Here is a 26,379-nt window from a genome sequence, read left to right as displayed (position 1 = left end):
ATTGTCAGAACAAATAGAATTATAGCTATATGCACATCATTAATAAAATGGAGTAGTAAATATGTACAAGTAAAATAGAGTAATAAATCTGTGCAAATATATACAAGTGCTGTGGGGAGGGGAAGGAGGTAGGGCGGGAGGGGATGGGGAGGAGGCGAGGAAAAAGGGGGCTCAGTCTGGGAAGGCCTCCTGGAGGAGGTGAGCTCTCAGTAGCGCTTTGAAGGAAGACAGCTAGCTTGGCGGATGAGTGGAGGGAGGGCATTCCAGGCCAGCAGGAGGATGTGGGCCGGGGGTCGATGGCGGGACAGGTGAGAACGAGGCGTAGTGAGGAGGTAGCGGCAGAGGAGCGGAGGGTGTGGGCTGGGCTGGAGAAGGAGAGAAGGGAGGTGAGGTAAGAGGGGGCGAGGTGATGGACAGCCTTGAAGCCAAGAGTGAGGAGTTTTTGCTTGATTTGTAGGTTGACAGGCAACCACTGGAGATTTTTGAGGAGAGGAGTGACATGCGCAGAGCGTTTCTGTACAGAGATAATCTGGGCAGCAGAGTGAAGTATAGATTGAAGCAGGGAGAGACAGGAGGATGGGAGATAAGAGAGGAGGCTGATGCAGTAATCCAGTCGGGATCCACTCTCTGGCCCCTTTCCCTTACACCTGAGAAATGTCATTGTTGTTGTCACCTTCCCCAAATAAAAAGGCCCTCGTGGCTTAGCGTATTAACTTCTAGTAGATTGTGTTCTTGAATATATTTTATAAATTTCAAGGAGAACTGAGGTAACTGGGGCACTGTTTGCCCTAGATTTATTTTTTCTAGGTCCATAGGGTATGAAATTCTAAAATAAAACATTGACAACAGGCATGATGAGGCCAAAGATAAGACTTGAGGAGAAAGTGTCCTAGTGAGAGGCAGAGCATGGGACTGGGAGTTAGGATACCTGGGTTCCAATCCTGGCACCTTCACTTCAGGTGACCTTGGGATTAAAGGAGAGTGTGGGTTTTTTGTGGGGGGAGGGGGTTTGTTTTGTTTTTGGTTTTGGGTTTTTTTTGGGGGGGGTACTTGTTAAGCACTTACTACTTTCCTAGCACTGTACTAAGCACTGGGTTAGATACAAGATAAACAGGTTAGACACAGTCTCTGTTGTACTTGTAGTCTAAGTAGGAGGGATTAGGATTCTCTGTTTTTGAGGATAATGCCTTATTTATTCAGCACTTAGTGGCAAGGATTTTACTAGGCACTGGGGTAGATACAATATGAGCAGGTTAGACCCAATCCCTTTCCCCAATTCAATCATATTTATTGAGCACTTACTGTGTGCAGAGCACTGTACTAAGCGCTTGGGAAGTACAAGTTGGCAACATATATAGATGGTCCCTACCCAACAACGGACTCACAGTCTAGAAGGGGGAGACAGACAACAAAATAAAACATGTGGACAGGTGTAAATCATAAGAATAAATAGAAATGAAGCTAGATGCACATTATTAACAAAATAAATAGAATAGTAAATATGTACAGGTAAAATAGAGTAAAAAATCTGTACAAACGTATATACAGGTGCTGTGGGGAGGGGAAGGAGGTAGGGCGGTGGGGGGATGGGGAGGAAGAGAGGAAAAAGGAGGCTCAGTCTGGGAAGGCCTGGAGGAGGTGAACCCTCAGCAGGGCTTTGAAGGGAGGGAGAGACCTAGCTAGGCGGATGTGCGGAGGGAGGGCATTCCAGGCCAGGGGGAGGAACTGGGCCGAGGGTCAGCGGTGGGACAGGCGAGAGCGAGGTACAGTGAGGAGGTTAGCGGCAGAGGAGCAGAGGATGCGGGCTGGGCTGGAGAAGGAGAGAAGGGAGGTAAGGTAGGAGGGGCAAGCTGATTTAGAGCCTTGAAGCCGAGAGTGAGGAGTTTTTGCTTGATGCGTATGTTGACTGGCAGCCACTGGAGATTTTTGAGGAGGGGAGTGACATGCCCAGAGCGTTATTGCACAGAGATGATCCGGGCAGCAGCGTGAAGTATAGACTGAAGAGGGGAGAGACAGGAGGATGGGAGATCAGAGAGGAGGCTGATGCAGTAATACAGTCAGGTTAGGATGAGAGATTGAACCAGCAAGGTAGAGGTTTGGATGGAGAGGAAAGCGTGGATCTTGGCGATGTTGCGGAGGTGAGACCAGCAGGTTTTGGTGATGGATTGGATGTGAGGGGTGAACGAGAGAGAGGTGTTGAGGATGACACCAAGGTTGCGGGCTTGTGAGACGGGAAGGATGGTAGTGCCTTCTACAGTGACGGGAAAGTCAGGTAGAGGCCAGGGTTTGGGAGGGAAGATAAGGAGTTCAGTCTTGGACATATTGAGTTTTAGATGGCGGGCAGACATCCAGTTGGAGGTGGGACTCATTGTCCCAAAGGAGTCCCAAATGGGACTCATTGTCTAAATAAGGGGGAGAACAGGTATTTAATTCCCATTTTATACTTGAGAAACCAAGGCATTAGAGAAGTTAGGTGATTTGGCCAAGGTTACACAGGTCACCGACAGAGCTAGGATTAGAATCCTAGTCCTCTGACTCCTGGGCCATGTTCTTTCCACAAGGGCTGCGCTCTGTTGCCATTTCCCATTCCTTCCCTTTTTAGATGAGCCTGAAGCAGCCTTTCTTCTTGAGGGGTACTATGGTGGTGTGTGCATGTCTGCATCTTTAGTGATTAATAAAACTTCTTGTTTTGGTGGCAGTCTGCTTTGCCTGGAACCTCTTCAATAGTTGCTTCCTGTTACACATGTCCTGCAGCCTTTCATTCATTCAAGTGTATTTGGGCACTTACTGTGTGCAAAGCTCTGTCCTAAGCACTTGGGAGAGTACAGTATAGCTTGATTGTAGTCTGATGAGAAGCAGCGTGGCTCAGTGGAAAGAGCATGGGCTTTGGAGTCAGATGTCATGGGTTCAAATCCCGGCTCCACCACTTGTCAGCTGTGTGACTTTGGGCAAGTCGCTTAACTTCTCTGTGCCTGTTACCTCATCTGTAAAATGGGGATTAAGACTGTGAGCCACACATGGGACAACCTGATCACCCTGTAACTTTCCCAGTGCTTAGAACAATGTGCTTAATAAATGCCATTATTATTATTATTATTATTATTATTATTATTATTATCTGTACACTGTGATGTAGGTTTCTCCTAGTCTTTTTCTGATCATGAAGTGCTGCATGAAGTTACTGATGCATATTTGCAGGTAATTTAACCTTATTGTAAAGCTGCCTAGTGTTGCTTAATGCTGCATTGCCAAACTGTACTTAACAGTAAAAGTGAGGGTTTTTACTGTTACCAACGTATTACAATTGGAGCTTTTTTAAAAAAATGGAATACAAGTGTGCTTGAATTAATATATCCATTTTATAAGCATTGATTCCCTATGTTTAAAAAAATAGGTATTCAGAACTTTCCAAAAACATAATTTTCTAGCTAATATGTTTCACAGTGTTTATGTTTGAAGATAAGGTCATGTGTTGTTACCAGGAGAGTATCTATATCATAATTACGGCCTTTTGTTTAAGCTTTCTTGGTTACCTCAAACTGATCTCTTTGCATTTATTATGTTCATTATAGGGGACTTGAGGGGAAAAAACTGTGCATGGAGATTTGGAAGATTGAGGATGAGATTCTAGAAAGCAGTTAATTTTATGATCAATTCAGGAATATTGTAGAATTAAGTAACGATGACTTGTGGCTAATAATGACTTGTGGATTTTTTTTTCTTCCTTTTCGCTTTGATAGGATATGTGCAGAGCCTGATTAGACGCGTTGTAAACAATGTAAATATTGTAATCAATAACCTCATCTTAAAATATGTGGAGGATGATATAGTTCTTTCAGTCAACATCACTTGTGCAGAATGCTATACAGTAGATGAGTTTTGGGATCGAGCATTCATGGATATTTCAGGTGAGCAACTGCTTTAATTGTTTTCCAACTTCCCTATATTCTTGTTTCCATTTATATTGCTTTGTTGTCCTACTCCATCTCAGATATGTCATTTTAAAAATGTTTTCTAAGCATTGATAGGTCAAGATAAAGGAATGCCATTTAAATCTCCTTTATAGATAGATGCTGAAGACTGCCTTGTCACCAACCCCTGGGTTAAGGGTGTTATAACTAAATTTGTGTGATCCAAGTTAATGGAGGAAAGAGGGAATATTATTAAATGAATTCCACCGAATTCCACCAAAAGCCTTAGTTTAGCCGTTCTTTTTAACCAACTTGGCAAAAATTTTATAACAGCTACTAGTAAATAACTTTGGCATTTCTGACATCTCATTAACTGAAGAGTGGCAATTTCTACCTTAGTGTATCCTGGGATAATGACCTAAAGTGGTGACATCTAAAAAAGTTGAATTTCCTTATGGTGCCACAGGAAAAGTGCCGGAGAACTAACTTTAATTGCCAGAAAAGCCTCGCAAAATTGCCATTTTTCATCATTTTCCTCCTTCCTCCAGTTAGCACCACCTGGGGACATTGCAGCACTGGTTGTCTCTGCGCATATACCAAATGAGCCCACAACATTTGATAAATAAACTCCACAACCTGTATTTTATTTTCTATCCTCTCCTAGAGGTGCAAAAGAGAGTAAAGTGAGCCCAAATTGGTCAGAGGAGGTAGGAGAGGTATTGAGGTGCAGTCTGGAAACCGATGGCCACGGATGGCAAATTTTTGGTCCAATAAGTTCCATTTAGGCTAAGTATTGCTGTCTTTTTTGCATTTTGGCTTTGCTAATCTTAAGTAAATCTAGGTTTAGCTGCTCATTTGCAGACTTCCCATTCACGGTTTTACTTGTTTTGGGGAATCCTAGTCCTTATTTTTATAGTTCCTGAAGCCAGGTTCATTTATTGGAAGGCTTTCAAGAAACCTGAGCTGCTTCATGGGACTTTGAGAGGTTGGAACTTCAAAATCAACGGGTTTCAAATAGTCTGTTCTATTGAAATGAAATAGAATGCTCAATTTCAGAAACTAAATTCTTCCTAGGCCGCCCAGCATTAACAAGCCTACAGTTTTGTATGTCTCACCTGCCAGCTAGATTTCAAACTGCACAACGAAGTCTCACTGTTTCTAGGCCCCATTTCTTTACTCTCATTGGCCATTTTTCCACCCTCACACCAGGCCTTCGCCTCCTCTTCTTGTGCTACGTCCCCTTTCCCCCACAAAGTCCGAGGGAGAAATTATTTCCTCCCTGGACTGAATTTAGATCTGCTTTTCTGTATACCATCAATCAGTGGTACTCTTGAGCACTTACTATGCAGAGCACTATACTAAGCGCTTGGGAGAGTACAGTACCACAAAGTTCGTAGAATGTTCCCTGGGCTCAAGGAGCTTATAGTGTAGAGGTGAAGCTTACTGTCCACCATCAGACTAGGGCTTAAAGGATTGACCACCCCAAGCTCAACATCATCCAAAGTAGATGTGGAGTTAAGGCCTCTCAGTAGCCATCCCTAAACAAAGATTTATAGGTTGTAGAGGCCATGGCTGAGCTGCACCCAAAAACAGACAAGATAAGCAAACAGTCTAATTTGGAACATAAATAGAAAGGAAGCAGGAATATTCCCTGCCCATAACGAGCTTACAGCCCGAGACAATAATTAATTTGTGCCCTCCTTATCATTTGCTTTGCGTGTCACCTCAATTTGTTGATTTCTGAGAGTGATTTTGAGAGAGATCAAGATTTTGTCTCCCCAGCTCGAATGCAGTAGTATTAGTAGGAGTGATTGTTTTTAACTGCTTAATGAGGGTGCGGCACTGTTCTAAGCACTGGGAAGGACTACCCAGGTGGGAATTCATTCATTCATTCAATCATATTTATTGAGCGCTTACTGTGTGCAGAGCACTGTACTAAGCACTTGGGAAGTACAAGTTGGCAACATATAGAGATGGTCCCTACCCAACAGCGGGCTCACAGTCTAGAAGAATTAAACAGGGAATTAAACAGGAATGTAAGCTCCTTGTGGGCAGGGATGGGTTGCCTTTGTTGCGTGCTTTGCAAACATCTGCCTAGTAGATTGCACTGCTCCAAGTGGATGCTCAACATTGGCCATATTGCTAATGACCAGGAATATAATTCCTGCAGAGGCGTAGTAAAGCACTGTCATACTATTCCTTAAGAAATGTTGGGATATTGTTTCAGGTGTACTTTGGAAGTGGATTCTTATTATAAAATCATTTCTATTTCAGTAGTATAATATGATAATAGTTCTGTGGCTAAATAAAAAAAATGAGAAAGGAAAGACAGGACCTAAAATCCTCTTACTGCCTAAATTTGTGTTTTGGGGTTTTGATGGGTACCATTTGCATTCCTTTCATACTGACTATTTTTCTTTTTTTTTTTCCACAGCGACAGATCTGGTACTGAGGAAGGTTATTAACTTTTCTGACTGCACGGTTTGTCTCGATAAAAGAAATGCTAGTGGCAAAATAGAATTTTACCAGGATCCTTTGCTTTACAAATGTTCCTTCAGAACTCGTCTTCATTTTACGTACGATAACCTTAATTCCAAGATGCCATCTGTCATTAAAGTAAGTGCCCAAATAATCCGTTCTTCTAATAAGGGTATATGTTGAGGATTTGTTTTTTGGATGATTGGTTTCTAGTGTAGAAGGATAAGAAATGAAAAACTTAGTAAATGGAGACTGGAATTTTACCAGTCAATAGGGTACCTCTGAGGTACAGATCACTATTTTCAGAGCTTTGGACAGCACAATAGAGGTCAAAGACTGTGATCTGTATTTTGAAGGAACTTACAGTATAAGGAAAAAATCCTTTATCCTTTATAGATAGGTGGTGATCATGTGCTGAGATGGTTGCTGTGTGGGTAAAATATGGAGAGAAGAAGACTTAATTAGAGAGAGCCTTCTGGAGGAGGTGGGTTTTTAGCAGAGCTTTGAAGATGAGGAGAATGGTAGTTTGCCAAATTTGGAGGAGAAGGCAGTTTCAGACTTGAGGAATCGCATGAACCAAGAGGTCTGAGGTGGGAGAATTGCTAGTGAGCAGCAAGGATAAGGAGACACTGGGGAGAATGAAGATGGTGAGCCTGGGTGTAATGGGAGAAGATGTCAGCTAAGTAAGAGGGAGAGAGCTGATTGAGCACCTTAAAGCAACGGTCAGGCGTGTTTGCTTGGTTTGAAGAAGGAGTATACTTTGAAGACTTTTGAGGAGTTGTCGTGTGCAGAAATAAGTTTGAGAAAAATGATTGACAGCAGAGAAGTGTAGAATGGAGAGGGGTGAGGTTGAAGGTAGGAAGACCTGTGAGGAGACTGATACAGTTGACTCACAGGAATATGATGAACGTGCAGGCGTAATTATTCAAAATTTTAGGTCACCGTAGGAATTGTAATTTTAAGGTGAAGATCATTTTCCTATGCCCCTTGTTAAAGCTTCATAAAAATTTGTGCTAAATCACTTACTGAAATCCCAGTAGTCCAGGTTGGTCTAATCTTGTTAGCGCTTTGAAGTGAATTGACTACATTAGTCCTATTTCTGTGGTTCTGGTCAATCAATCTGTTGTATTTTTTGAGTGCTTACTGTGTGCAGAGCACTGTACTAAGCACTGTTTCCCCCAGTAGTTCTCAACAAGCCCGAGTGAAGAACTACTATTAGAGAATCTTGTTCTCTCATGTACATACTGTTCCTCCTCCCTGAATAAGTGTCAGAGCTGGCAATCTTGTTTTTCAGAAAGTCTTGCACTAGGTCAGGGTGATTAGATAAGAAGCTGATGGCTAAGTGGCTGGTTTAAATTTGTTTTTTCATTTTTCTTTAGTGTGTCTTGTCTATTATAGTTTTCATTCCTGCTCATATTCTTTAATCTTCATTTCCTCCGCTTTTTGTGTTAATTGTAGAAATTCACAAAGAGGTCATAGGTTGGCATATTCTATTTGTGAAGAAACTTTTTTTTCTATACCGTGCAATTAAGGTCTTAAAGGCAGGGATCGTGTCAAATAACTTGATTGAGTTCTCCCAAACAGTACAGTATTCTGCACAAAATAAGCTATCAGTAATTCAGTTGATAAATTATTAATGAATAATTACAATTAGTACAGTGCTCTTCTGCTCACTCACACAAGGTGCTCGGTAAATAGACTTGATTGATCTTTGAGCCTACTTGGGGTCTCTTTGGAAAATATATCTTTCACGTTGTGACCTCTCAGTGGGATTTTGGAAGCTTTCTCTCCATGCTTTTTTTGGTGTACATTCTGGATATGTGCTGTGGTTATAAATTCACAAATCTTAAACTTTCTCTAAGTTTTCACAAAATCTAAAAACAATCACTTAACCATTTTAAGTTATACTTGAAATGCTGTATGCCAAGTTAGAATTGTTGTTAGCCTCTGACAACCAAGCTGTAGAATGGAATGGCTGACAATCCAAACCATAGCATTATAGGGTACTGTTTGATAATAATGAGGGGTTTTTACTTTTTTTTTTTTATTAGAAAGCTTTTAATGGATCCTGCATCTCCATAAAACACATGCCAGAATATGTGGACTGGTGTTAGTGTAATTAAATTTGTGTTTATATGAAACCCACCTGTTTTTTCTGGGTTGGTGGTCAGTCATCTGCATCTTAATTCATTTTGCTGAACACAGTGAGCATTTCTTAAGTTTTGTTGTCGAGTGTTCCAGTAATTAAGTTTTTGTTTCTTTGCAGATAATTAATATGAGTAAATAAAGTTTTTATGGACTTTTAAAACCTAAAATAATGCCTCATTGACCCTCCTGTCATTTTGGGATATTCCTCAGGATTTACTTCCGTATTCTTTCACTCTAAAATTAATCTTGTTAATAAAGAATCAAATTATATACTATAATAGAATAACCTTATTATTTGCATGGTGTAGTGGATAGAGCAGGAGCCTGGAAATCTGACGGTCATGAGTTAATGTTGGTATTTGTTAAGCGCTTCTTATGTGCTGGCGTAGAAGCACTGTTCTAAGCTCTGGGTTCTAATCCTGGCTCCACCACTTGTCTGCTGTGTGACCTTAGGCAAGACACTTAACTTTCCTGTGCCTCAATGACCTCATATGTAAATTGGGCATTAAGACTGTGAACCCCATGCAGGACACGGACTTGATATGCTTGTATCCACCTCAGTGCTTAATACAGTGCCTGGTATATAGTTAACTGCTTAACCCATGCCATGATTTATTTTTATTTTATTCAAATTGAAGGCCAATACAGATTTATTTAAGATGTGGATAAAGTCAAGGAACTTAAATATTTTGAGTTACCATCTTGCTATTCCTCTTATAGCAGTTATTCCTGAAATTTCCATTCATCTGAAGTAATGTAAATGTGTTGGATCTCAGTTGTTCCAATTTGATCTGGAAGTTAGGACAGATAATCCAGGTGTTTGAAACTCCTGGATAGAAGGTCAGGTCTGTTGGAAATCATTTTAAGGTGCCATTCTGAGTTATATCCAGGAATGAAAATAGGGGTTTTAGGGAAGTTGAATCTCCCGGGAGGAAGGGTAGGCACAATGAGAACTGCTGCCACGCAATCCAAACATTTATCCTTTCCCACCTTGATTACTGCATCCTCCTCCTTGCTCACCGCCCTACTCACTTCCCTCATTCTGCCACCCCAGTTTTTTTTTCAATGAAACCGTTCAGCCCCTGTTTCCCCACTCCTCAAGAACTTCCAGTGGTTGTCCATCCACCTCCACATCAAACAGAAACTCCTTTACCATTGATGAAAATGATGGCATTTATTAAGCGCTTACTATGTGCAAAGCACTGTTCTGAGCACTGCGGAGGTTACTAGGTGATCAGGTTGTCCCATGGGGGGCTCACAGTCTTAATCCCCATTTTTCAGATGAGGTAACTGAGGCACAGAGAAGTGAAGTGACTTGCCCAAAATCACACAGCTGACAATTGGCGGAGCCAGGATTTGAACCCATGACCTCTGACTCCAAAGCCCGTGCTTTTTCCACTGAGCCATGCATTGGCTTTCAAGCACTCAGTCACCTTGCCCCCTCTTATCTTACAGTACTGAGTTCCTACTACAACCCAGCACACTCACTTGGCTACTCTAATGCCAACCTACTTACTGTACCTCCATCTCGTATATCTAACCGCCGACCCCTCGCCCACATCCTGCATCTGGCCTGGAGCCTTTGCTCTTTCATATCTGCCAGACTTTCACTCTCTGCCCCTTCAAAGCCTTATTAAAATCACATCTGCTCTAAGAGGCCTTCCCCAAGTAAGCTCTGATTTCCCTTTCTCCCTCTCCCTTGTGTATTACCCTTGCACTTGGATTTGCAATCTTTATTCATCCCACCCTGAGCCCCACAGCATCTATGAACATATCTGTAACTTATTTTATTGTCTGTCTCCCACTCTAGCCTGTAAGCTCTTTGTGGGCAGGGATTGTGTTTACCAACTGTGTTATATTGTACTCTCTGAAGTGCTTACTACAGTGCCCTTCATATAGTAGGTGCTCAATAAATATCATTGAATGAGAAGGAGTGGGAAATAAATCACAGTTAGCAGGGAGGGAGGACTGTGTAGTGCCTCTTCTAGTACTTGTATTTTGCTGCTCATCATTGCGGTTTTGAGGCTCCTACTCAAAGGAAATAATAATAATTACTGACCACCCTACCCACTGCCCTCATTCTGCCACCCCAGTTTTTTTTCAATGAAACCATTCAGCCCCTGTTTCCCCACTCCTCAAGAACTTCCAGTGGTTGTCCATCCACCTCCACATCAAACAGAAACTCCTCACCATTGATGAAAATGATGGCATTTGTTAAGCACTTACTATGTGCAAAGCACTGTTCTGAGCACGGGAAGGTTACTAGGTGATCAGGTTGTCCCATGGGGTATGCAAGTGCTTACTCTGTGCCAAGCACTGTTCTAAACCCTGGGGTAGATACAAAGTAATGTACCTCCCAAGCGTTTAGTACAGTGCTCTGCACACAGTAAGCACTCAATAAATATGATTGAATGAGTGAATCAGGTTGGACACAGCCTTGTCCTGCTTGGGACTCACAGTCCCCATTTTACAAATAAGGGAACTGAGGCATGGGAAAGTTATGTGACTTGTCCAAGGTCATACAGCAGACAAATGGCAGAGCCAGGATTAGAACACATGACCTCTGACTCCCAAACCTGTGCTCCTGCCACTAAGCCTTGCTGATTTGGGAAGGATGAATGGAATAGTGTCCTGTAGTGTTCAGTTCTAGAGTCAGGTCTGTTCGTCAGCTTTCCTGATTGCTTGGTGAGAAAATTTGAGTCTCGTGACTCGTTTGCTAATGCTTTTGATGGTATTGGTGCCTGTCTGCTTGTTTTGTTTTGTTGTCTGTCTCCTCCTTCTAGACTGTGAGCCCGTTGTCGGGTAGGGATTGTCTCTATCTGCTGCCAAATTGTACTTTCCGAGCACTTAGTACAGTACTCTGCATACAGTAAGCACTTAATAAATATGATTGAATGAAGAAATAATGATCATCAATTAGAGGGAATCATTAACATTCTAGAAGTAGAAGAAAGGCTTTGGCAAACACTAGCCATAAAATAACAGAATGAAATCCAAGTAGTCATTCAGAGGCAAAAAAAATGCAATAAATATATGATGGGAAATGATCGTCCTAAGCAAAGAAGAAAAAGATTGGGAAGGAAAGGAAGGAGACCAGATGAATGAGCCATCACTCTAATGCCAGTATTATTTGGAAATGGTGAGTTCCACTGGGATAGTTCAGCAGGTGTATAATGTAATTTCCAGGAAGTAATTGTTCCAGTTAGCTTGGCATTAGTTAAAGTAGGAGTTGGCAGCCTTTTTGTGCTGAATAAACCAAAGTTAAACCCTTGGCTGTTTACATATCAACCGCACGTTGTAAGCAGAAAAGGATATGTATATATTCATTATGGAAAGTCAATTTAATCCAAAGAATGTTAAATGATACCATGAAGCTACTAAAGTTCTTGGGCAGTACTGTCTAATTGCCCTTAGAACAAATGTTTCAATTGCCTAACATTATATTTTTCAAATTTTAAGGACAAAAATTAAATTTATTCATTTAAAGATAAGCCAGTTACGACACCTTTCTAATATTCTTATTGTTAATACTAAGAAATGGATGCTACTTGCATATGTTGCTTACTTAATCTCATGTTTTCAATACAGATTCATACTTTAGTCGAGAGCTTGAAGCTGTCTATTACGGATCAACAACTCCCCATGTTTGTGCGTATTATGCAACTTGTGATTGCTCTTTATTATGGAGAAATAGGGAGTTTTAAAGATGGAGAATCGGAAGATCTAGCCTGCAGCACTAAGGACATTTTGGGAAACATACCAGGCAAGTATCATTACCAAAAAATGTGGTATGAAAACAATTGATGTTTTTTCAGCTTTCTTTTTACCAGTGAAGTATTTTGAGAAGGTGGATTGCAGTAAGCATGGCATTTAGTAATATGATGTTGGGTAGGTATACGATCAGTTGATCTGATAAAGCATTTTTCCTTTTTGATAACTTGAAGATTACTTTGGTATATAACAACTAAATCCAGCTTTACCGATATCCTTGGTTCAGGATTCAGATTCTGATAGTTTTCTTGTGATGCAGTGCCATCCTTTGAAGGATCATCCCATTTTAATATACTTTGTCTCTATAGACCAGGGATTATTCTGCAAATATCGTATTATTCCCACTTTCCAAGTGTATGGACAGGAATAAGGATGTTCTGGTCTTTCTCAGATTAGCACATGTGAACTCCAGGAGGAAGCTTGCTTTCTCCTCAGTAATATCACAGGCAGGCTCACAAACAGTGAATTCTTAGGAGTTAAGGCCACCAGTCTCAAAGCATTATTTATTGTAACACATCTTTGATGTGAAAGGGATGGATGAAAAATGATTATTAAACACATCCTCTAAAGTTACCTGATATCCCTAAATAGTCGGGACAGAAAAAATGCTAATAAAGGATAAAATGAAGTACAAAAGCCCAGTGAAACACAAGGATAAAAGCCCAACACTGTCACTTAGCAATAGAAGGAACCAGGTGAGCCCGGTTTGTAGCAACTAGAACTGATTGACTCTGGCAGGGAGAAGTGGCAAAGACGTCAAGCACTATAGTAGCCAGATCTACAGCCCAGCAAGGAAGAATCTTTATATGCCTACAATACAGAGAGAATTCCTGGTCTAGAGCACAGCCTGGGAATCAGAAGTTCATGGGTTCTAATCCCAGCATCTCCACATGTCTGCTGTGTGACCCTGGGCAAGTCACTTCTCCAGGCCTCATCTGTAAAAGGGGGATTAATAATGACAATAATGATTGACTGTGAGCCCTTTGTGGTACAGAAATGTGACTGTTTATGGCTGTATTATACTCTCCCGAGCGCTTACTACAATGCTCTGCATGCAGTAAGCGCTCAGTAAATACGAATGAAATGAATGACAGGGACTGTGTCCAAGCCAGTTATCTTGGAGAAGCAGCATGGCTTAGTGGAAAGACCACAGGCTCTGGAGTCAGAACATGGGTTCTAATCCCGGGTCTGCCACTTGTCTGCTATGTGACCTTGAGCAGTCACTTCACTTCTCTGTGCCTAAATGATCTCATCTGTAAAATGGGGATTAAGACTGTGGGAGACTGTGTCCCACCTGATTACCTGGTATCTAACCCAGTGCATAGAATAGTGCGTGGCACATAATAATAATGATGAATGTATTTGTAAAGTGCATATTATGTGCCAGGCACTGTACAAAGCATTCTGGTGGATACAAGCAAATCGAGTTGGACACAGTCCCTGTCCCATGTGGGACTCAGAGTTTCAACCCCCATTTTACAGATGAGATAACTGAAGCACAGAGAAGTGAAGTGATTTGCCCAAAGTCACACAGCAGTTAAGTGGCGGAGCTGGAATAAGAACCCATTACCTTTTGACTCCCAGGCATGTAGTAAGCGCTTAACAAATACCATAATTATTATTATTATTATTATTATTATTATTATTGCACTGCAGACCAGCTCACATTCTCCATTACTTTCATTCATTCATTTAATCAATTGTATTTATTGAGCGCTTACTGTGTGCAGAGCACTGTACTAGGCACTTGGGAAGTACAAGTTGGACTTGTTTCACTGTGCCTCATTCTCAACTCTCCTGTTTCCTACCCCTTTGTTCACTTCCTTGCACCTGCCTGGAGCTCCTTCCCACTGTGACTCTTGCCAGGCCAAACTCTCCCCAACTTCAAAACCTTTCTGATGTTCCCATCTACTCCAGGGTGCTGTGGTCGATTTACTTCTCAGGTCACATCCTCCTCCCTATCATCTCAGCGCTTCTCGCTCCTCCTTAGCACTTTACTCTTACTACTACTTTCTGCACTTCATTCATTCATTCAATCGTATTTATTGCGTGCTTACTGTGTGCAGAGCACTGTACTAAGCGCTTGGGAAGTCCAAGTTGGCACCATATAGAGACGGTCCCTACCCAACAGTGGGCTCATAGTCTAGAAGGGCTCACAGTCTAGAAATATGTACTTCCGTATATATTTTACATTCTCGACTATTTGAGCATTTCTCCCTCTCATTTGTAAGTTATTGGCTATCTCCCCCTCTTGATTGGAAACTTTGTGGGTAGGATCAGTTCTTCTTCTGGTGTACTCTCCCATGTGCTTAGTAGATTGCTGTGCACATGATAGGTCATGAATGAATACTGTTATTGGTTTTTGTGCCTTAGAGCTTCCAGACCACATGAGTGCTTAGAGGAGGTAATAATAATTGTGGTATTTAAGCACTTACTATGTGCTATGCACTGTACTAAGTGCTGGGGTGGATACAAGCAAATCTGGTTGGATACAGTCCCTGTCCCACATGGAGCGCTCAGTCCCAATCCCCACTTTACAAATGAGATTGAGGCCCAGAGAAGTGAAGTCATCATCATCATCATCATCATCAATCGTAGTTATGGAGCGCTTACTGTGTGCAGAGCACTGTACTAAGCGCTTGGGAAGTCCAAGTTGGCAACATATAGAGACAGTCCCTACCCAACAGTGGGCTCACAGTCTCAAAGGGGGAGACAGAGAACAAAACCAAACCTACTAACAAAATAAAATAAATAGAATAGATATGTACAAGTAAAATAAACAGAGTAATAAATATGTACAAACATACATATACAAGTGAAGTGACTTGCCTAAGGTCACGCAGTAGACAGGTGGCAGAGCAGGGATTAGAACTCATGACCTTTTGACTCCCAGTCCCGTGCTTTATCCACTTGGGCCATGCTGCTTCTACAGCTTGCAGTATTACTGATTTGCTCTATTCATTTTTTACAAAATGAACAAACATATCAGTTCAGGTTGCTTACAGCAAAACTTCTTTAGAAATGTTTTGAAACTTCATTATTTCCTTTATGGTTTTAGGAGGTAATTGTTGGAGGAATCTGGAGAGTGGAACATTTTGCCAAAAATGTAACGCCTTTGAATGCTGTTTCGCTAGGGTAGGCAGACTACGACAGTCTCCCGGCCCCTTTAAAATTGTTTAATATCTAGGTGAAACTGAGTAGCAGTACAGTAGCACCTCAGTCCTGCCGTTCATGTAATTTCTCAGCTCTGAGTATTCTTCTGTGAGCCAGGAGTAAAGAGAAAGTGGCAGTGGAGAATAATAATAATAATGATGGCCTTCTAGACTGTGAGCCCACTGTTGGGTAGGGACCATCTCTATATGTTGCCAACTTGTACTTCCCAAGCGTTTAGTACAGTGCTCTGCACACAGTAAGTGCTCAATAAATATGATTGATGGCATTTTTAAGTGCTTACTATGTGCAAAGCACTGTTCTAAGCACTGGGGGATACAAGGTAATCAGGTTGTCCCACATGGGGCTCACAGTCTTAACCCCCATTTTACAGATGAGGTCACTGAATTGCCCAAAGTCACACAGCTGACAAGTGGTGGAGCCGGGATTAGAACCCATGACCTCTGACTCCCAAGCCCGGGCTCTTTCCACTGAGCCATGGAAGATCTTGGGGCTGCTACTCTTAATGTCTTGGGTGCCCCCCAAGTGTTTTGGTCAGGGCAGTAACTTAGGGTGCCAAAGGGCAAGGAAATAGTTGAGCGTGGCAATGGTTTCTGGACCCCTGGAGCACCTTTGGTATAATGAATTTTGTAACATATCACCATCAGCATTGGAGGGACCAGCCAACTTATTCCAACCTATCACTCTCCCCTGATTTGTCACTTTTAAAGGTGACCGGGGCCAAGGCAGGAAATCTGGCTGACGCTGGGCTGGTCCTTCCTCAGTGTTTTCATGTGGTGCTTTTTCTGTGCTTCAGGGAAGCACCGTGGCATATTAGAGAGAGCCCGGGCCTGGGAGTTGGAAGGACCTGGGTTCTAATCCTGACTCTGCCACTGGTCGTCTTTGTCAAGTCACTTCTCTGGGCCTCAGTTACCTCTTCTGGAAAAAGGAGATTAAGATTGTGAGCCCTTTGTGGGACAGGGACTGTGTCCAACCGAATTACCCTGTATCTACCCCAGTGCTTAGTAGAGTGCCTGGCACATAGTAAGCACTTAACAAATACCGCTATTATTATTATTAGCCCTGGAATTTGCAGTGCCAACCTGTGTCTTCCCTGCCTGTGCCACCTCCATGTGGGGCTTGAGCCAAACCGAAGGAAAGGCAGGGAAACCTGGCACCCTTCCTTGCTTGGATTACTCCGGGAGGCACTTGGATTGGCAGCAGTGTTCTACTGGTCTCCACGTGGAATTTTGGGCTAGGAGGATGTGGATCATAATAATAATAATAATAATAATGATGGCATTTATTAAGCACTTACTATGTGCAAAGCACTGTTCTAAGTGCTGGGGGGATACAAGGTGATCAGGTTGTCCCATGGGGGGCTCACAGTCAACCCCCATTTTACAGATGAGGCAACTGAGGCCCAGAGCAGTTAAGTGACTTGCCCAAGGTCACACAGCTGACAAGTGGCGGAGCCGGGATTTGAACCCATGACCGCTGACTCCAAAGCCCGTGCTCTTTCCTACTGAGCCACGCTGCTTCATCACTTTTCCCGGTTGCCTCTCTTAATGGCTCAGAACCGAGCCCAGCCTCCTACTGTTAAATGATTGGTCAGTAGTAACAAATTTAGAATAACAGCCTTCAAGTAACATATCAGTGCGTGATCCCCTGTAACGTCTTGTCTTTGTCACTTCATTTTATAGGCCTTTTCGAATGCAGCTGGTATTAAAGGAAACATAAAAATTACAGTGCCTCAATGAACTACTGTATTCTAAATTCCCAAATTAATTAAAATAGGAGGCATACAATGAAGTCTTTACTGTGTGGGGAAACAAGTCACACAGGACCTAATAAAATAGGTTTTAAACAGCGTAATTGGAATTTTATTCGATAAAATTATTTCAAAAAAGACCCCAAGGTCTGTGTAAAATGTACATTTCCAAAAAATGTTTCAGCAGTCATATTGTCTAAATAAATTTAAATAACTCAAATTTTAGGGTGTTTTTCCTGTATTCCTATCTTGGCTTCCTTAAGAGAAAATAGATAAGAAAATCACTTGAGCCATGCACTGATGTTTTCAAAGGTCTAATGGTTACAGTGGCACTTTAGGCTATATTTGACTTCCAGAAAAGGAAGCACATTCATTCAGTCATATTTATTGAGCGCTTACTGTGGGCAGAGCACTGCACTAAGCGCTTAATTGTCCAGTTACTTCTAAGTACTTTTAATCATGAGAAACAGTGTGGTCTAGTGGATAGAGGGAGGGACCTGGGTTCTAATCCCCGCTCTGCCACTTGTCTTTGTGACTTTGGGCAAGTCATTTAACTTCTCTATGCCTGTTACCTCGTTTGTAAAATGGGGATTATGTGGGACATGGACCGTGTCCATCTTGATTAGCTTGTAAAGTGCCTGACACATAGGAAGCTCTTAAATATCATTAAAAAAGAGAAAATATGAATGACCTTTAGATGTTTCATAATAATAATGATGTCATTTTTTAAGCGCATACTACATACCAGGTGCTGTACTAAGCACTCGGGTAGGTACGAGATCGATACAAGACTTCATGAATAACCTCCGGGTTGTTACCTTCTGCTCCACAGTTTTGGGGGAATTGTTTTTAAATTTAAAGCTTCAAACACAACCTAGAGGCAACCTTAAACTACCCCAAACCATCATGTGCTGTAAAAATTACAGACCCACCTGTAGAGAAAGATAAAGAACATTCCTGTACAGCCAGTATAGACTGTTTTTTGTTTTGTTTTTTGTTTTTTTTTTTTTTTTTTACAAAATTTTGAGTGAGATCTGTAGTGAATTTTGAAATGTGTGTGTAAAATCTAGGCCCAAGGATCTTCTTCTATCACAAGTGGAACTTGGTCTGGACCAATGTTCATATTAGATCTTTTGGTGTACCTTAAAAGACAGAAATGGGAAAATGTGAGGGGAAAAGTGGAAGAAAACGTGAAGAACTCTGTCCTTGTTTTAAGCTATTTTTCTCTGCTTAATATCTGTTGTCTAATATAAAGGAAATATTACTCGTGATTTTTGCATCCTAAGCACCTAGTACAGTGCTGTGCACAGAGTAAATGCTTAGTATTATTGATTTCCCTTCCGACTTGGGATTTTCTGTTTAACTAAAATTTTTAAAAAATGAAATATTTTGTTCATTTTTTTTAATACCCTGTGGTGATTTTTGAATAAATTTTCACCTTGTAGAATATAAGGTTTAGGCAGTTAGGTATCTTATCCTTTTTTGCCCATGTTGCCTCACTACTCAAGAACCTCCAGTGGTTTCCCATCTGCTGGCTTTAAAAAAAACAGCACTCTCATCTTGCCCCCTCCTATATTACCTCACTGATTTCCTAAAACTCCATAGAGTACCCACTCTATCCCAATCTCATTTCTCTCTCTGCCAGCACCTTAATAATAATAATGGTATTATAACAATGGTAATTATTATAATTATAATGGTATATATAATGGTAATGGTATATTATAATGGTTATTATGGTATATATATATGGTATATATATATATGGTATATTATATATGGTATATTATATATGGTATATATAATATGGTATATTATAATGGTAATATAATGGTATTATAATAATGGTATTAGCGAAGCAGCGTGGCTCAGTGGAAAGAGCATGGGCTTTGGAGTCAGAGGTCATGGGTTCAAATCCCGGCTCCGCCACTTGTCAGCTGTGTGACTTTGGGCAAGTCACTTAACTTCTCTGGGCCTCAGTTCCCTCATCTGTAAAATGGGGATTAAGACTGTGAGCCCCTGGTGGGACAACCTGATCACCTTGTATCTCCCCAGCGCTTAGAACAGTGCTTTGCACATAGTAAGCGCTTAACAAATGCCATTATTATTGTTATTATTATTAATGGTATTAAGCGCTTAACTATGTGTCAGGCACTGTACCATGTGTTGGGGTGGATACAAGTAGATCAGGTTGGACACAGTCCCTATCCCACGTGAGGCTCACAGTCTCAATCCCCATTTTCCAGATGAGGTAGCTGAGGACCAGAGAAGTGAAGTGATTTGCCTAAGGTCACACAGCAGACAAGTGGCAGAGCTGGATTAGAACCCATGACTTTCTGACTCCCAGGCTGTGTCCAGTATGTCTTCCCTCTCGCCTGGGACCCCTCTCCTCGTCGTAGCTGACAGACCACCAGTCTCCTCACCTTCAAAGCCTTATTAAAATCACCTCTCCCCCGAGACACCTTCCCTGACTAGACCCTCATTTCCCATATCTGCCTCTCCCTTCTGCATCACCTTTGCACTTAGATTTATATCCTTTAAGCACTTGATAGCCCTCCCGTCCTCAGCCCTACAGCACATGTACATGTCTATAATTTATTTCAATGTATTTTCCCTCTAAACTGTAAGCTCCTGATGGACTGTGATCATCTCAACTCCTTTGTATTGTACTCTCCCGAACCCTTCGCACATATCCCTAGTCAGTAAGTGCTCATTAAGTACCATCGATTGATTTGGTATTCACCGAGCAGTTTTTGTGTGCAGAGCACTGAATAATAATAATAATAATAATGATGGCATTTGTTAAGCACTTACTATGTGCAAAGCACTGTTCTAAGTGCTGGGGGGAGATACAGGGTGATCAGGTTGTCCCACGTGGGGCTCGCAATATAAAATAGATATTACAGAATCTCCTGGTTGCTTCCAGTCCTTGCCTTTTACCAGCTCCAGTGGAAAAGAGAAAAGCAGCCGTGGCATGCCGCCACAAAACCTGGAATCATTCAATCATAGTATCAGTGGTATTTATTGAGCACTTGCTGTGTGCAGAACACTGTACTAAGTGCTTGGGAGAGTACGGTATAACAGTGGGAGACACTTTTCCTGCCCAGAACGAGCTTGCAGTCTAGAGGGGAAGGCTGTGGTGACTTGTGCAGCAGTTCATTCATTCATTCAGTTGTATTTATTGAGCGCTTACTGTGTGAAGAGCACTGTACTAAGCGCTTGGGAAGTACAAGTTGGCAACATATAGAGATGGTCCCTACCCAACAACGGGCTTTGCCGTGGCTCTGGGTGTGCCTGGTACTCTGAGCCACAAGGAGCCTAAAATTTTGCACCACTTCACTCAGCACCCTGCTGATTTTAATTTTTATTGTGGGTATTTGTCCTTGTGTTTATGTTGTTTTAGAGTTTTGCTTTTTTCGTGATTTCTTGCGTGTCTGTCACCAGGGCCCTCTCCTCCCCTTGTCTTCTTAGATTGTGAGAGGGCCAGGGGCCATATCTGATTCCCATCTCTATATTCTTTCCCAGGGTTTAGTGGGGTACTCTGATCACCGTAAGTGCTCAATTAGTACCATTCCTACTACTGCTATTGTGATCCAGACTAGCTCTAGCTCTATTTTATTAGGTATTTTTTACCAAATAGGTAGCTTTATTTTAAATGGTATCTTTTAATTGGCATTTGTTCAGTCCTTACTGCGTGTCAAGCGCCGTTGTAAGCGGTGGCATTGATACAAGATAATCAAGTCGAACACAGCCCATGTTCCATACGGGGCTCAGTCTTAATCCCCCATTTTACAGCCCAGGTAACCGAGGCACAGAGAAGTGAAGCGACTTGTCCAAGGTTACACAGCAGACAAGGGGTAGACCAGAGACTAGAAGTCAGGTCCTCGTACTCCCAGGACTGTGCCCTTTCCACTTGGCCACACTGTTTCTCATGAGGTCGGTGACCCGGCGTCTCTGACGCAGAACTGTAGGAGAGGGGGTGTGCGGTTGTGGAGTTTGGACAGATTGTTGGCTCCAGGGAGAATGAGTGCTGTGGAGAAATGTATTTTCACTCTTACGTAACCCCTTCCGTCTCCTTCCCCCTCCAAACATCTATCTGTCCCTTCCTCCTGTGACCACTCTCCCTTCAAAACTCTGGCCTGTGGCATCCTCTTCACAGGCCATTTCCCTGTTGTTATACCAACACCTGAACTATTTACCACCCTTGAACTTGGGGCCCAGTGGAAGGGAAACCTGCCCCGAGAGTTGTGGGATTCAAAATCGAGCAGCATCTGCCTGCTTGTCGAGCCTTGAAGTTGGTGAAGAAGCAGTGTAGCCTGGTGGAAAAAGCTTCAGCCTGGGAGTCAGAGGACCTGGGTTCTAATTCTGCTTTGCCAGTTGCCTGCTGTGTGACCCTGGGCAAGTCACTTAGCGTCTCTGTGCCCCATGCCCCTCATCTGTAAAACAGGGATTCAATGCCTGTTCTCCATCTTATTTTCACTGTGAACCCCGTGTACGACTCTGCCTACCCTGATTATCTTATATGTACCCCAGTGCTTAGAACAGTGCCTAACACGTAGTAAGCATTTAACAAATCCCATAATTATGTCTTAATAATAACCTGCATCTATATGAGTGCTTTTTGCATTTGGTAGATCTCTAGGCTTAAATAATATGCCATATAGCTGTGCAAATAAATAAATAAAACCAGAGTTCATAAACTCTGCACAAAACTACTAATGCCCGAGAGATGATACAGCTGGTATGACTGAACATCAGTAGCCTAAGATATACAGTACTGGCGTCGGGCCTTGTGCTTATCATGTAGCTACACACGTTTTTTTCTTGCCCAAAGAATTTTTTTTTGTTTTTCTTTTTGTAAAGGAACTGCGTCCAAGGATGCTCATTTGTATGTCTGTATTTAATAGGAAACTGGAATTTAGGATTTCAGAACTCCAGTGTTTCAAACCAACCCTTAGTACTACTCAAGAATTCGATTCAAAGTTTTGTTCTGCAAGGCAATTTTTAGTGGCTAAAAAAATCCGTACAAATCTTATATAATCCCTTAATTTATTGCCATCGATTTATGGGGTTTGTGAGAAATCAAGTAAAATTGTATTTTAGTGGAGAGAAATCCTGACATTAATAGCTGTAAATATTTGGATCTAAATCTTTTCAGGAGTTTTGCCATCATTTCAAAAGGCAAATTAATGTGACATTTGCAATGTTGTTCAATGAATCATTTAAACTGGAAAGGGTTTAGACAACTGAAAAAATTACTGTTGTACTTGAGAAATGCATGGTCAGTATTCACACCAGATAAATGAGTGTCATTTATTATTGCTTTCAATCAGACAGTAGTTTTGTTTCAGCAAGCAGAACATTGAAGTTTCTTTGAAAAAAAAAATCCTGCGGTTGGAAATTTGGATGACTAATGTACTGTAAAGACCTAACTGAAAGAATGTTTCCAATGCCCAGGCACGGCTGTATTATAAAAGATGAAAGAAATGTAAAATAATACTAATAAAGAAGTTGGAGTACAGATAATTTTGTAAGCTTCAGTCTTTGGCAGGCCCAGTTAGTGGCTTGACATAAAGCAACATCCAAGTCAAGCTGGAGATGAATTAGCCTTTGAAATAATTCTTTTGAGAAGGTCGAAGTGATGAGAAAGAAAAGCCACTTTGGTCTATTAAAGTCAGAATTTTATTGTGGGGGAAAGAAGCCACTGAAGTGGGAGATGACGGTTTTCATGGAACAGTAAAAGCAATTTCTGGAATGCTGCAAGTCAAAGGGAGATATTAGCAATAATGGGAAGGAGGGCATTCATCGCTAAATGGGAACAGGGTCAGGGCATGATTCTGTGCAGGGCATTAATGTGTGTAAAGTGAAGGAAGGATATTGCTAGAACCAGTTGGAAAGGTTTGAGAAAAGACAGTCATATATCAGTTTTTGCCTCGTAACTAAGTTTATCTTTCTTAGTGTCTAAAGGCCTTCTGTTCATCCATAAATTGAAAGAAACTATTTTGGCCTGTAAGTATGTTGCCCAGACAAATTCCCAAGTGAAGCCAGTAACACCAGTTCTGTCTGGATATGGAGCGGTTATTAAATGCAAATTTAATTTCTAAACCAGTTTGCTTGGCTTAAAATGCTCTATCTACCTTCTTCTTCCCCATAACGAAACAGTTCTTTGGCAAATTGCCTTTGTCGATTTCAAGTAACAGGACTTAAGCCTACTTGACACAACTACTTGCAGAGCAGTGGTGTATGATAGGGTTTCCCTAAGGGCACTGTAATGACAAGAAGCAGGATGGGGTAGTGGATAGAGCATGGCCCTGGGAGTCAGAAGGTCATGGGTTCTAATCCTGGCTCCTCCGCTTGTCTACTGTGTCACCTTGGGCAAGTCACTTAACTTCTCTGTGCCTCAGTTACCTCATCTGTAAAATTCATTCATTCAATTGTATTTATTGAGCGCTTACTGTGTGCAGAGCACTGTACTAAGTGCTTGGGAAGTACAAGTTGGCAACATATAGAGACAGTCCCTACCCAATAGTGGGCTCACAGTCTAAAAGGGGGAGACAGAGAACAAAACCAAACATACTAACAAAATAAAATAAATAGATATGTACAAGTAAAATAAATAAATAGAGTAATAAATATGTACAAACATATATACATATATACAGGTGCTGTGCGGAAGGGAAGGAGGTAAGATGGGGTGGGATGGAGAGGGGGACGAGGGGGAGATTGTTTAATTTTCTCATCCATCCAGTACTATTGATTCAGATCCCTTTCAGCAGAAGAGTTGCAGAGTTGGGGGAAGATGCCCAGAGTCGGAGGAAGGACCACTAGCAAAGTCCTTGTCTGGCCAGTAATGGTTTAATGCATCTGTTTAGAAAACGAGATTTAAGATGTTACATGATTCCAGGACTTTGAGGCAGCTAAGACTGTAGAGGAATATATCTTTTTAAAGCTCCTTGGACCGAGGAAACAGCATATTTGCATCAGAAGTCCCCTTTCTGTTCTTTATGACACACCTATCTTTTGATCTGTAAAACTTTTTAATTAAAAGGTGAAAGTTTATAGAGTTGGAAATAATGAAAAATTGTGTTCAATCAACCAATGGTATTTATTGAGTGCTCACCATATACGGAATACTGTACTGAGCGCTTGGAAGAGTGCAGTATAGCCGAGTTGGTAGATGTGTTTTCTGCCTGCAAGGAGTTCATAGTCAAATGTTTGAAAGATTACTTCTGATGTTAGAAGAAGAGGTAATAAGAATATACTTCGCAAATAAGACTGAAAACAAATTGTATCATCTTAGGAGAATATTTTAAAATAACTCTCAAATTTTTGAAGAAGAATTTAGCAGGGTTCCCGAATCAGGTAGGCAGAAAGACCACAGAAGCTGAAGAAGATAGTAATGTGGAATTGATTCTGCCCTCTGGTCCATTAGCAACCTTCTTGACTCCTTGTGTGAAGTGGAATGTATGCAGGTCCAACACACCAGAAAGGAAGGGGTACTTGTTTGTTCGTTCATTCATTCATTCATTCAACTTAATTGAGCGCTTTGTGGGCAGGGATTGTCTCTATTTGTTGTTGAATTGTACTTGCCAAGCGCTTAGTGCATTGCTCCGCACACAGTAAGTGCTCAAAATTACCACTGAAGGAATGAGCCCACTGTTGGGTAGGGACTGTCTCTATATGTTGCCACCTTGTACTTCCCAAGCGCTTAGTACAGTGCTCTGCACACAGTAAGCACTCGATAAATACGATTGAATGAATGAATGTGCTAAGTGCTTGGGAGAGTTCAATATAACAAGACACATGAGCTCATAGCCTAGAGGGAGCTAACAGTCCTTGCAGTGTTTGCTAGTTACCGCTTTCTTGTCAACTATTTGTATTTCATTTGTTTAGAGTACTTAGTGCCTACTGTGCGTCAAACACTGTTCTAGAGGTTGGGGTAGATGCAAGTTGATTTGGTTGGACATTTTCCGTGTCTCACATGGGGCTCAGAGTCAAAATAGGAGGGAGGATAAGAGAACTGAGGTGCAGAGAAGTGACTTTGCCCAGGTCACATACCAAGGGAATTGGCTGAGCTGGGATTAGAACCCAGGTCCTCTGACTCCCAGCCCTGTGGTCTTTTAATTTTAAAACCTAAACTTACCTAAGGATACATGATGAAAACTAGGGCCATAAGCCGATAGGATTTTTTTTTTTCCTCCTTCCCTGTAACAGAAACAACTTAGGTGGGAGAGTAGCTGAAGGACTCTCAGGTCAGCGAGGATCCCGGGTAAGTCACTTCGCTCTCTGTGCCTCGGTTTCCTCTTCCAAAAAGTGGAGATTAAGACTGTGAGCCCCATGTAGGACATAGACCGTGTCCAAATTGATTGGCTTGAATCTGCCCCAGTGTGTAGAACAGTGCTTGGCACATAGTAACAACTTAACAAATAATATTAAAAAAAATAGGGCTTGGTTATGTTTCTCCCATCTCCATCATCCTAAAGTGCAGGTTCAGGGTGGTGCAGGGAGGGTATAGATAGCCACCAGGGGTGCACGTGACGGCTATTTCCTAAAAAGCATATTTTAGATACACTTCAATACTGGAGGTTTACAAATAGCATTTAAAAACAAAAAGATCCCCAACATTTGAATTTGCTAGGCAGATGTCAAAGGATGGTTTCAGCAAGGTTTATTTGCTACTTGGAGAGCCTCGTGGTTGTTGAAATTCAGGCTTACCCTACAGATAAGCAGGCTGACCCTACAGCAGGATCTCACAGGATTCAAAGCTATCCTGACAGGACCTCCCTTGGTTTAAATAGAAGTGCTTTTTGTGTGTGGGGGGGGGGGGGGCGGGGGGTGGTGCCCCAATTTCAGGGGCTTACAGGATTATCAACAGTCCATCTTCTCATCTAGTAAATGACAAAAAGCAAGCCATAAGTTCACATTCCATTCACACACCCATGCTCCATCTTGGCAGTGTTCAAAGTATGTGAATAGAGATGAGGCAGCGGCATTTTTTGTGGGATTTATTCATTTATTCATTCAGTCGTATTTATTGAGCGCTTACTGTGTGCAGAGCACTGGACTAAGCATTTGGGAAGTACAAGTTGGCAACATACAGAGACGGTCCCTACCCAACAGCAGGCGCACAGTCTAGAAGGGGGAGACAGA

At 41.8% G+C, this 26,379-nt stretch overlaps 1 protein-coding gene across 2 annotated transcripts in view; it reads left to right on the top strand.

The window, feature by feature from the left end:
- The window catches only part of VPS13B (vacuolar protein sorting 13 homolog B), a 1,018,523-nt gene that overhangs the window by 69,772 nt on the left and 922,372 nt on the right, over positions 1–26,379 (top strand). For both annotated transcript variants that reach the window (XM_038744561.1, XM_038744562.1), the window contains exons 4-6: positions 3,741–3,908; positions 6,346–6,527; positions 12,126–12,300. In XM_038744561.1, coding sequence (XP_038600489.1) covers positions 3,741–3,908; positions 6,346–6,527; positions 12,126–12,300 — 525 coding nt within the window. The remainder of the gene's footprint in view (positions 1–3,740; positions 3,909–6,345; positions 6,528–12,125; positions 12,301–26,379) is intronic.

The sequence above is a fragment of the Tachyglossus aculeatus genome, chromosome 4, assembly GCF_015852505.1.
Source record: "Tachyglossus aculeatus isolate mTacAcu1 chromosome 4, mTacAcu1.pri, whole genome shotgun sequence".
Lineage (NCBI taxonomy): Eukaryota > Metazoa > Chordata > Mammalia > Monotremata > Tachyglossidae > Tachyglossus > Tachyglossus aculeatus.
Note: the sequence above shows the minus strand (reverse complement) of the source record. Positions and strands in the feature narration are given on the sequence as shown.